The sequence below is a fragment of the Chinchilla lanigera genome, unplaced genomic scaffold (genome assembly GCF_000276665.1).
Source record: "Chinchilla lanigera isolate Chin_1 unplaced genomic scaffold, ChiLan1.0 scaffold00032, whole genome shotgun sequence".
NCBI classification, from domain to species: Eukaryota; Metazoa; Chordata; class Mammalia; order Rodentia; family Chinchillidae; genus Chinchilla; species Chinchilla lanigera.
This window is the reverse complement of record NW_004955433.1, coordinates 14,220,356-14,233,040: the sequence shown is the minus strand read 5'-3', so window position 1 is coordinate 14,233,040 and position 12,685 is coordinate 14,220,356. Positions and strand designations below refer to the sequence as shown.

The following is a 12,685-nucleotide window of genomic DNA, read 5'->3' as shown; positions in this document are numbered from 1 at the left end:
TTTTTTTTGCGGTACCGGGGATCGAACTCACGTCCTTGGGCTTGCCAAGCAGGCGCTTATGCCACTGAGCTATATCCCCAGCCCAAGTGCTAGGTTTTATAAAATCCGAAATTAGTTGATAGTTGTGTGTATAAAATTAATTTGTGTAACTTTTTGTTAACTTATAGTAGCACTTTAGTTTCATGTTACTTTTTAAAATACCCTCATAAGATTCCCATGAAATGGGAAAGGCCATTTTTTTTAACCGTGAAAGCACAATTTCTGGGTTACAGTCAGTGATGATCGGAACTAGAATCACAATTTTGTACATGCTTTTTTCTTTTTTGTCTTGATTACTGGTTCATCAATGATTAGCATCATTATGAAAAAATGGTGAAATAGTTGTGCTTTCAGAAAAATGTTTTACTTTGCTACATTAAATTATGCACTAAAATAAATAAATAAATAAATAAAATAAAGTTATGCACTGATTTATAGTACTTTCCTTGAATGTAGTATTGAGAAATAATTACTGTGAATTTAAGTTGATCAGTACTGGTGAGTAGTAATTAGTTAAATTGAAAATAAATCTCCCTCAATATCTTTCTGTTTAGAAAATACTGCATGAATGCCTATTTGTACCAGGCATTGTGCATAATGTTGAGTATACAGTGGGGAGGAGGTAAGATGTAGGCCTTGCTTTGTGAGGCACACGGTTTGATAATAGATAATCTGGGTTTACTGACGTGGGAGCTGGCTTTTGCAATGGAGATGTGTTGTGTAACCTTAATTCTTTCTAATTCAGGTTTGAGAACTAAATTTTTAATACATGGGAAGCATTTTTAAAAATTTGTCAGGGCTGGAGTGTTAGATTTAGCTTTAGATATGCTGGAGAAATTCTTTATAATCCTTAAGGCATCCTGGAAACAATGTATTCTAATTATTTAAGAGCTTTTTTATGCCTAGAATTTCTTTTCTGGAATTAAAGTAATTTTTTTGTTGTTTTAGCAACCTTGATTTCTCTTTTCAGCAGTAGCTGAATAGAATAGATGTGTAGTTAACTATAACACCGCTCTCTTTTTTTTTGTTTTTTGAGACAGGGTCTCAATCTATAGTCCAAGCTGGCCTTACACTCAGTATTAGCCCAGGCTGGCCTCAACTCAAGGATCCTCATGCCTCAGGCTCCCCAGTGCTGGGATTACAGGCATGCACCACCACGCCCCACTTAACTATAGTATCAGTGGCTTTTGATAAATACATTGTGATTAATCACATGTGACAGAAACATTCTTACTGGCAGATACATAATCATAGAGTTATAAGATGATATATATGCTTTAATATAGATATGCTATAGTATCTTTAAGGAAAAATTTGATCTTTGGTAAGATGAAAACTGTCTGGTAGTATAAGATGTATTTTGAGTTTTTGGTAAAGGAAGTGGATATTCAGATTAGTGGGTAGAAATTCACATTAGAAGGGAAGAATAAGGATGCCGGATAGAATGAATGCAAAAGGCAAGAAAGGCTTCTTACTAGCTTTAGGTTGGAAAGAAAATATAGAAAAATTAATCTGAAAAGGAAAAGGTTGTGATGCTAGAAAAATCTGAGGGAAGTTACCATAGATAAAATATTTGAAAGATGTTGATGGGTAGTGGTGGCCCAGCATTTGGAAAAGAGATTGGCCATTAACACTCATAAGTATTAGAATTTATGATTAGACTAGTAGTCAGAGGAACCAGGTTGGTAATTGTTGCTATAAGAGCCATGATCTAAAACCAGAGGATTACTAATTTCTAAATAACCACCTCTCTAAGCATTTAAGGGCCTTAAGGTAGTATTATCTATGCTTGAAAAGCTGGCTCAAATTTGTGATCCTCCTGCCTCAGCCTCCCATAGGGCTAGGATTACAGGTGAAAGCCAATACACCTGGCAAGGGTAGTCTTTTGATCATGTGGAAGCTCAGGTTATAGAGTCCAAAGAAGATTCTGATCACTGCTATTTCATTAGCTAATCAGATAACTTGGGACAAATCCTTTGTTTCTGAGGACAATATAGTGAGATATATACACATCTGACCACGGTTGCTTTCTTTGTGGTTGCTATCTGTTATAGTACATTATGGTCTTCAGTTCTCATGCTAGATATTTTTTGGATTACAGGTACCCTCTTACCAACTACACTTTTGGAACAAAAGAGCCCCTCTATGAAAAGGACAGCTCTGTTGCAGCCAGATTTCAGCGCATGCGGGAGGAATTTGATAAAATTGGAATGAGGAGGACAGTAGAAGGGGTTCTGATTGTACATGAGCACCGGCTTCCCCATGTGTTACTCCTACAGCTGGGAACAACTTTCTTCAAATTGTAAGTGTTGTTAGAAATTCACATTTAATGGGTAACTTTTAATAAGATTTATGCAGCTTTGTAATCCAATTTTAGCCCTCAGTCGTTTATTTCAACAAACATTGCTGTTAATGGAGTCTTTAGAAAGAAAAAATTACTGGTATTTTCTTTAGTGCTATTTACGTTCCTAACTAGAAATCTCCATGTATCCGTATATTGTTGATGTTAATGATTGAGCTTGGTAGGAAAAAGTATCATGATAGCATTACTAAGAGCAGCTGATCATATTGCTTCCTTAGGATGATGTACAGTTTAGTTCTATCTTGTGAACTCATAAAACTTTTATTATATAGTTGGTCTACAACTGTTTGATTATAGCACAAAAAAGATCTCCAAAATTTAGGTTGAAATTCTTGAAAAATGTCTTATTCTTTAGACCTAAAGAATGTTGTCTGTTCAGAGAGGAGATTGGGATGGATTGGTGGCCAGCAACTATGTATGTGTATATGCTGTTTTACATATTTTTTCTGTTTAAAACTAAGGTTGTATACTGTTAGTTTGGTTAACTTTCTAGCATATTCTCTCCTCTGCCATTGATATTTGTTAGTTTTGAGTACCTTATCATACAGTGAAATATGTCTTATTTAGTTGCTTGATAAAAGTATTAATGTGTTCTTCTTGTTATCCCTCAATTGTATTAAGTTGAAAGCTGAAATTCTTAACCTTTACACAGACCTGGTGGTGAACTTAACCCAGGAGAAGATGAAGTTGAAGGACTAAAACGCTTAATGACAGAGGTATTTTTCTGTTTAGTCATTTGGACAGTTTTATTGCCCATCTGAATGCCACCAGCTTTTGTTATGTCTTATGAAAAGGATAAATTTATTTTGTATATTTTGTTTTCAGTAAGTACAACTGAAACCCAAGCATTATTATAATGTTTATTTTCTACAAGTTAAATTTACACTTAATTTGTCTTAACATTTTAAAAATGCAAATGTTGATGTAACAATAATGGTAAATAAAAATCCAACATGTAGTAGTACTGTGCTAGACACTGTTCTAAGTTATTTACATGCAGTAATATTAATCATCATAGTAGTTCTGGGAAGTAAGTATTATTATGAATCCTGTTTTATGGATAAGGAAACTGGGACATGAATAACTTGCTGTTATAACAACTAGTGTGTAGTAGAACTGGAGATTTGAATCCTTTCAGTTTCGTTAAAAGTGGGCCTCTAGAATTGAGTAAGAGAAAGATTTCTTAATGTTTGTTTTCATTTATGTACATATTTTATAGGTTATGCTCAGATTGTACTACTTTTAAAAAATCATTCTGGTGTCTGCCCCTTAAGAATTGGAACTAAATACCTAGATACTGGAGGCTTTTGAGATGCTAGTGTTTTCATTAAATATTTTTAGTTTTTAACATTTAGTCTCTCCCTTAATTGCAAAACTAATAATACCATCTACAAAAATCGTGGCACACAGAAAAACAAAGAACTAAAATCACCTGTAATTCTTCCACTATTGATCAATTGGTTTGTTTTCCTAGTTTGTTTTTGAGTGATTGTGATTCTTACATATGGTGTAATGTTCATAGGTGGTAGGTTGAACCCATCTGCTTAACTCTGATTCTTCTGAAGACCCACCAGAAAGGCAGGGAGAGGGTATCTTTAAAAAGACAAAACTCCAGTCAGGTGTGGTGGTGCATGCCTGTAATCCCAACATTTTGGAGGCTGAGGCAGGAGGATAACCACAAGTTTGAGGCCATCCTGGGCTCGATAGTGAGATTTAGGTCAGCCTAAACTATATAATGAGACCCTGTCTCAAGAAAAAGAAAAGATAGATAAATATCCACTGGGTATGGTGGCACATGCATGTAGTCCCAGTATTTGGAAGGGTGAGACAGGAGGATCACCAAGAGTTTGAGGCCAACCTGGGCTACATAGTGAGTTCAAGGCCAGCTTGAACTGTATAGTAAGATCCTATCTCAAAAAAAAAAAAAGAAAGAAAGAAAGAAGATAAAGCTCTAGTAGGACTGAGAGAGTACACAATGAGACAATCACAGGAAAAAAATCAGAGAAGCTGAACAGCAGTTGGGCACATCATAACCTACTTCGTTACTTTTCTTGTCATTGAGACATACCTAATACCCACAAGTTAAGAGGAAAGGTTTATTTTACCTTTTAGTTTGTAGAGATTTCAGTCCCTAGTCAGCTGGCTCCAAGCCAAGGTGGCATTGCAGAGAGGCGTCACAGAGGAGAAATAGTCCATGGCAGGGCAGGCAGGAGACAGCAGAGCAGCAAGGAAGCAAGCAGTAGCAGTAGTAGCACTCCCTTTTATTCCTTGCAGGCTGTCTGCCTCGTTGCTTGTTGTTGCCTTCTGCCAGCCACGCTGTGGACCCAGGAAAGAAGAGTATTCATAAGTATAAATGTTTAGATCACAACCTATGTTAATGCTTTTTTTGTTTTTTTCCGGTATCGGGAATTGAACTCAGGACCTTGCGCTTGCCAGACAGGTGCTGTGCCGCTGAGCTAAATCCCCAGCCGCCCCTTTTTTTTTTGTACCAGGAATTGAACTCAGGACCTTGCACTTGCCACGCAGGCACTGTGCTGCTGAGCTGTATCTCCAGCCTAACCTGTGTTAATTCTTTCGACAGATACTGGGTCGCCAGGATGGAGTCCTGCAAGACTGGGTTATCGATGACTGCATTGGTAACTGGTGGAGGCCAAATTTTGAGCCTCCTCAGGTTAGTGTCAATTATGTTTTCTGGGCATTTGGGCAAACAATTGATTTAATTCTTGACTTAAAAAAATGATCAAATAAAGTTTATTTAAAATGCTTTTAAAAATAGAGACTCTCCAAACATAGACGTTGTTTGAAATTTCCTTCTCCCCTCCTTAATGTAGATAGAGTTATAAACCCGAACATTTTTTTCCTGTTAAGGGAAGATTTCAAAAATATGTGAAAGTAGAGAATAAATGAATCCAGTAATCTGTCATCCAACTATATAGTTAGCAACTCATGGTCAAGCATATTTCATCAGCTCCCTGCTGCATAGTACTCCATTCATCCAGCCCTGACCTTAGATTAGTTTGAAGCAAGTCCTAGACACCATTTTCATTGTAAATATTTCAGGACTGAGGTATAGCTCAGTGGTAGGGCATTTGATTAAAATGCTCAAGGCCTGGGTTTAGTCCCTGGCACTGAAAAAAAATCAATTTAAAATATTTTAGTAAGAATTTTGTATATGTTTGCTATATGTGATTACATTCAGTTTGGGGGCTTATCACATACACACAGTGAATTTTGATCATCTACTCTCTTCCCGTTCCCTCCCCATTTCCATTTTAAATATAACAACATTCTACTATTATCATACTAAAATAAATGATTTCCTAACATTAAATATATAGTCATTTTTCACATTTTCTGATTATTTATAGTTTTGGTTTTCTATTTGCATTGAGATAGTCCTTTTTTTACATCTGCAGGCCAGCTATCCCCTTTTTCATCTTCCGTTTTCTCTGTAGTTACTGTTTTCACATATCCTGATTTTTTTAATACATTTGTTTGAATTAGGATAGTCTCTTTCTGATCTACAGGTTGGTTACCTCTTTCCTGTTGTTAATGAAAGGCTGTTTTAAGTCTTCAGTGTTTCCACCATTCATTACATTCTCCTGTTGTCACTGCACATGTAGCTCTTTGTCTTGTATGTCCTATATATTGATAATTAGCTTAAGAGATTGGATTCAGGTTTTATTAACAGAGTTAGGGTGTGTGTGGGGTACAAACAAGACTTGTCATGGGTAGTATATTATTTATTTATATTATTTATTGCTGTATAGCAGGTTGAATATACCTAATCCAGACATCATAAATCTAGGATCCTCTGGCTGATATAGCCAGGCATGGTGGCACATGCCTGAATCTCAGCTACTTGTTGGGCTGACGCAGGAAGACTACAAGTTTGAAGTCAACCTGGACAGTTTAGTAAGATTTTGTCTCAAAATAGAGTAACAAATGGGAGAATGGGATATAGCTCAGTAGTAAACTATCTGCCTAGTATGTGTAAGGCTGTGAATTCAATCCCCAGTACCACCAACAAAGTTTGGATTTTTTTTTTTTTTTTTTCTTTTGCCTTTTTGAGACAGGGTCTCACTATGCAGTTCAGATTAGTCTTGCACTCACTTTGTAGCCAAGGCTGGCCTTGAACTCACAATGACCCTCCTGGCTTAGCCTCCCCCAGTGCTGGGATTACAGGTGTGCGCCAATATGCCTGGCTGTTTTGGATATTTGAACTTTGGATTTTTTAATTAGATGTGCTTAACTTGGTAATGTCTAACAAATATTCTAAAATCTGAAAAATTTGAAAGTTGGAAATACTTTCATTTCCACAAAAAAAAAAAAAAAAAAGAAATGCTTTAATTTCCAAGCATTTCTTTTAAGGAATACTTAACTGTACTTAAAAATTTAACATTTTAAAACTACAGATATTTATCTTACCTCAGTTTGTTGGGGTTGGGCATCTGGGAGCTACCCTGTTGGTTGGTTCTAGCTTAGGCTCTCCATGAAGTAAGTCAATGGTCAGCTGGGCCTGCATCGTAACTCTGTACGGAGGTTAGGGTCTGGTCCCTTCCTCACATGTGTCTCTTAGCAGAGCTCTTAGTCCCTTCCAGGCTACTGGACTGAAGTCTTCAGTTTCTGCTGGCTGTTGACCAAGATGTCCCTCAGTTTCTTGTCATGAGAACATTTCCTCAGAATAACTCCCAGCAAGGCAACTGGCTCACCCAGAGTATGTAATTTGGCAGACATAGAGGGAGACAGTGACAGAAAAGACCTAAGTATGAAGTGTGATCCGTTGTAACCTGGCCTTGGCAGTGACAGACTATCACTTCTGCTGTTCCCTGTTGGTCATACCTTGTACATGGTGGGCGTGGACTCCAAAAGGTGTGAATGCCAGGAGGTGAGGCTCACTAGGGGTCACCGTAGAACCTGGCTTACACAGATGGCGACGTGTACTTCCGTCAGGAATTGTATATCTAGTTGTGTTTTTGTAATATTTGATCTAGGGTTGTGATCCTTTTATAGAAAAACTTCTCTCTTCAACTACTTGGTTAACCTGAAGTGTGTAGTAATTTGTAAAATCAAATACATGCTTTTATTTATTTACTTACCAGTTTTCAGAAGAACGAGTTCACTCCTTAGCCTCTTCGGAAGACTTCAGTCAATATCAAGAATCTGACACAGACTTTGGTATAGACAGTTTGGGAGATGCTCATAGGAAGCAAAAGAGTATAGGATGAGGGAGATGAGAAGCAGAAGTAAAATTAAAAAATAATATTGTTGCTCTTTATTACAGCTGTTTCAAACTAGATTGATCCCCCTAAGGACTGGCATGAGCTGGAGTTTTAGTCCTCCTAGAGTTTTAGTTAGGTATCTGTAGGAGAAGGGTCAACATCATCTCCCTCGCTTGACCTTGTCATGTAGTGCAGTTGGTTTACACTGGGACTGGTTTTAAAAAGAAAAAGAAGGCATTTGTAACTTCAAGTAGAAGAAAATTAGATAGGGTTTGGTCATGATTGGAAAACATGTTGTCTGTAAAACAGATTTTTTTAGCACGTGATTTTCAAGCCACTTCACACCTCTTTGTCTCTCTGGTCCTGGTGCTCTTCATTTTTATGATAGTGTGGGGAGTTGCCAAAACCTGGCACAGTTGTCTCAGTTCGTAGTACCTTAACGGATGACTCTGGTATGTAATTATCCTGACTTGAACACTGATTGGGTGCCAGTAGGTAACAGTGGGAAATAACATGGGCTGTTATAAGTAAATAAGAGGTTAACAGATGCAGGTGAATTTTGGCTTCATTACTTAGCTCAGTACTTGGGTAAAGTGCTTGGCCTTTTAGCAGAAGTTCCTGTCTAAAGTGCTAGCTTCTGCTTTTATTCTACTCCCCACTCATACTTATTTTCAGTACTTTTGTCTCTACTGTCCTCCAATACAACTCCAAAAGTAAAGTCAATTTCTGAATATATTGTGGGGAGATATGTGAGAGATTTTTATAACATATCACTAAAGGGCCAAACAAAATCTCGTTTGTCTCTGTCAAAATTATTCATTCTCAGCTAGCAGTTTCCCTCTGTAATTGTCTCCATCCCTTTAAATTCTCTATAATTTTTTAATTTTACGAAGCAGTTATATTCTCCCAAGATGGCAGAACTCCACTTAGATCATTGGGGGTTTCCGAAGCGTGTGCGGGGTGGGCGGGTGGGGCAAAGGGACCAAGAGCTTGTCAGATGCTTTACAGGCTGCACTTATACTTTTAGTATGGTAAACATGTCCACATCAGGGTTCTAGAGCGTTTAACTTAGTAATTATATTTAAGAGCAGCAACACGTTTTTATCAAACACACTATAATTAAAATCAAATATGTGTGAAAGCATTTATTAGTACATCTTTTAGGTATTTGGGTCCGGTAAAGGGAAAACTAGAAAGTAGTACATTACCAGCAGTTTGCACTATACTGGGAAATAAATGTATAAAGAAATAAATGAAGCCCTGGGATACATGTTGAAATCATATTTAGGATATGAGGAACTTGGTCTCAGAAGGGTTTATAGTTGAGCTTTGTGTTAGATACGGGAGCATTTGATATAGGCACTGAGTTATAAAAAAAATGGTAGATCTTGGAAACTACAAATTATTCTCATTTGTTATTTTAGTATCCATATATTCCTGCACATATTACAAAGCCAAAGGAACATAAGAAGTTGTTTCTGGTTCAGCTTCAAGAGAAAGGTAAGTTTTTGTTTTGTTTTGTTTTGTTTTTTTGAGGCAGGGTACTATGTAGTTCAGGTGGCTTTGAACTCACTGTGTAGCCCAGGCTGGTCTCGAATTCACAGTGATCCCCTTGCCTCAGATTCCCAATGCTGGGATTACATGTGTGCATCACCACGCCCAGCCAGTTATTTTGTTTTTGAAGGCAGTTATCTAAAAACTTTTGGAGTGTGTTCAAGGATACAGATGTTTGTGTTTTACCCAAGTTTCTTGAATGTCTTTTGATTTATTATAAAACTGAAAAACATACCATGTTTATGCAGAATTACCTAGTTTCTCTTGGTTGTGCCAGTCATGGTACAGGGGAAAAGGTGAATTTAACTGGATTCTAAAATACCAGATTACAGTTGGGTTTTTTGTTTTGTTTTGTTTTTTGGGGGGGGGTCTTTTTGAGACAGGGTCTCGAAGTTTAGGCTGGTCTTGAGCTCACTTTGTAGCCCAGGCTGGTCTCGAACTCGCAATGATCCTCTTGCCTCAGCCTCCCGAATGCTGGGATTACAGGCGTGTGCCACCACGCTTGGAGAATTATAGTATTTTTATAATTGTTTTTGCTGTTGGTATTTTAATAAAGGTGCTCTTGATTCTTAACAGTATGGATCTTTTGAGAGAATCAGTAAGTTGCAAATCTGGCTTTCATCTCTATCTTAAAAGATGCAACTAAAATGTATTAATAAGAATTTTTCCTTAGAAATTTTTCTTAAATGTAAAATTGTTGATTAATTTTAAGTGAAATGGAAACAGTGATTACATGAGAAATTATTAAAGAATGAATACTGTTTGGTTTGTTTTAGCCTTGTTTGCAGTCCCTAAAAATTACAAGCTGGTAGCTGCACCATTGTTTGAATTGTATGACAATGCTCCAGGATATGGACCCATCATTTCTAGTCTTCCTCAGCTGTTGAGCAGGTATGGAAAGTTGAACATTTTTTATTCGTCCATATAAACTGTCAAATTTAAAATAAAGCCACTTGAGAAGAGGTAGTTCATCCATTTTGATGTTTAAGGAAACTAAGACACCTGGGTTGTTAGTTCACATATTGGCCATAAAAAGCAACTCATAAATTGTGGTGTAATATTTGGGTATTGGTCTGGCTGCTTTTCCCCAGATCTGATACTCTGTACAGTTAGAGTAAAGTCTTTATTCAAAAAAAAAGTGGTAAAGTAGTCAACAGTGTGTAAACATGAATGGAGCCATCTATACAAAAGGAGAATTGAATCTCGTGGTGTAATATATTCATTTTCCTTTTTGGAACTCACTGTAGTTACTCTTAAATTGGGACATTTGGGATTAGATCTTGATTTATTAAGTGGAGTGTGCATTTTTAGGCAGAGTGAGAAATGCATTTTTTAAGAAGTCAATTTTGTATTGGTTGAGATTCCTAGAACCAATTATAGATGAGAATTATAGCCAGGCGTGGTGGCACACACCTGTAATCCCAGCACTTGGGAACCTGAGGTAGGAGGGTCGCTGTGAGTTCAAATCAGCCTGAACTTCATTGTGAGGCTTGTCTCAAAAAAAAAAAAAAAAAGACCAAAATGAGAATTACAGACTATAGTGGTTAAAACTGTAGATTCTGCAGTCTGTGTTTTGATTTGAATCTCACCTTTAATACTTGATGGTAATGTGACCTTGGACAAACTGTGTGATTTGTTTCTTCATCTGTGAATGGGGGTGGAAGCCCCTTTTTCACAGGATTGTGAGAACCAAGTGAAATAGCATAGGTAAAATGCTTAGAACATTGCCAGGCACCTGGTAAGTGCTTACTAAATGTTAGTCTAGGAGCAGTTCCAAGCTGGGCATGGTGGTGTACAGCTGTAATCCTACCTTTCTGGGAAGCTGAGGCAGGAGGATCACAGGTTCAAGCTTGGGTGACCTTGTGAGTTAGCAGGACCCTGTCTAAAAATTAAAAAAAAAAAAAAAAAGAAAAGAAAAAGGGCTAGGAAGATAGCCTGTTGTGAAGGCTCTGAGTTCAATTTCCAGTACTGTCAAAAAAGGAAAAAAAAAATTCCAGTAGTGAAAGGTTGTTGAGTATGAAATTAGTCTTTTTACTTTGTCACTTATCAGACTTCATCTTTTGTTCCTGCATTTTGACTTTACATTAGGTTACAGGTTAAAATAAGGTGTATGGAAAAAAAATCATATTCATTTATTTAAACTTCTAATCATATTATGTTTTTCTGTGCTTTATTATAGACCAGTATAGGCTTAATGTAAAAGAAATCATGCAAGATGTAGCTAAAGAAAAGAATTTGTAAGTTTTTGATAGGCAGATAGGAAGTTTTTATTAGTTTTTCTGGTACTGATCATAGGTACTGATCCTGTCAGGTACACGAACTGCGCTGAGTCATCAGAATACAAGAACAGGATGGATGTAATGGCACACACCTGTAATCCCAGCATTCTGGGAGGCTGGGTGAGGCGGAGGGATTGAAATTCTAACTCCAACCTGGGTAGTTAGTAACTCAGTGAGGCTGTGTCTCAAAATGAACAATACGGGGATATAGCTCAGTGGCACAAGCACCTGCCTGGCAAGCGCAAGGTCCTGAGTTTGATATCTGGCACCAAAAAAGCAAAAAAAAGATAATAAAAAATGACTAGGGGTGTAGCACAGTAGATAGGCCCTGGGTTCAAGCCTCAGGACTACAAAAAAAAAAAGAAGGAAAAGAAACCCAGAACAAAAAAACCAAGGCTATGTACAACATTTTCCTGCCTTCAAGGAACTTCATAGTACATAATTAATCAAATTTAGACTCAATTTACCGTCATTATTGTGTTTAGTAAAATCCTTATTAATATATAAAGTGTGACTGGTGAGGGAAAACTTTTGGTGTAGAAAATGTCAAAAATGTGGGCGACATGGTGTACTCTTGTAATCCCAGCACTTGGGAGGCTGAGACAGGAGTATCATATTGCCACAAGTTCAAGACCAGCCTGAACTGCATAGTTGTTTTTTGTTTGTTTGTTTGTTTGTTTGTTTGTTTTTTGAGGTACGGTCTCACTCTGTAGTACAGGCTGGCCTTGAACTCACTATGTAACTCACAGGGATCCTCCTGCCTCAGCCTCCCAGTGCTGGGATTACAGGAGTGTGCCACCATGCTCAGTCCTGAACTGCATAGTGAGACCCTGTCTCAAAAAAAAATGTTTAAAATGTCAAAAAAGGGTAGAAACATCCAGATAAATTTCCTTATCTAGGGTGAAAAGTGGGTAACTAAAACTTTTAATAAAGATATTTTTCTTTGTAAAATTCAGGTTCAATTTTATATACAACTGAATTCCTGCTCGGAGGAGAAGTAAAAGAAGCCGTCTCTGTGAGCACAGCTATAAACAGTGTAGAGGAATAAACATCGTAGAAAAGGTGTTTTTTTGGTTTTTATCTTTTTCCCATTTCCTACATTGCCCCCTTCCTCCTGTTGTTTGACTAATAAAGTTAACATGAACTAGACAGTGATGCAGACAAATGTGATGTTTACTTTTGGTTCTTCTCATACGTTTTTGTACAACATTAAAGAAAGCGAACTTCTA

At 37.2% G+C, this 12,685-nt stretch overlaps 1 protein-coding gene across 1 annotated transcript in view; it reads left to right on the top strand.

Annotated features, from left to right (window-relative positions):
* Nucleotides 1–12,685, top strand: part of Nudt21 (nudix (nucleoside diphosphate linked moiety X)-type motif 21) — a 14,068-nt gene extending 1,383 nt beyond the window's left edge. The window contains exons 2-7 of the mRNA XM_005388349.2: nt 2,141–2,341; nt 3,054–3,117; nt 4,983–5,072; nt 9,048–9,123; nt 9,954–10,068; nt 12,413–12,685. Coding sequence (XP_005388406.1) covers nt 2,141–2,341; nt 3,054–3,117; nt 4,983–5,072; nt 9,048–9,123; nt 9,954–10,068; nt 12,413–12,434 — 568 coding nt within the window. The 3' untranslated portion in view covers nt 12,435–12,685. The remainder of the gene's footprint in view (nt 1–2,140; nt 2,342–3,053; nt 3,118–4,982; nt 5,073–9,047; nt 9,124–9,953; nt 10,069–12,412) is intronic.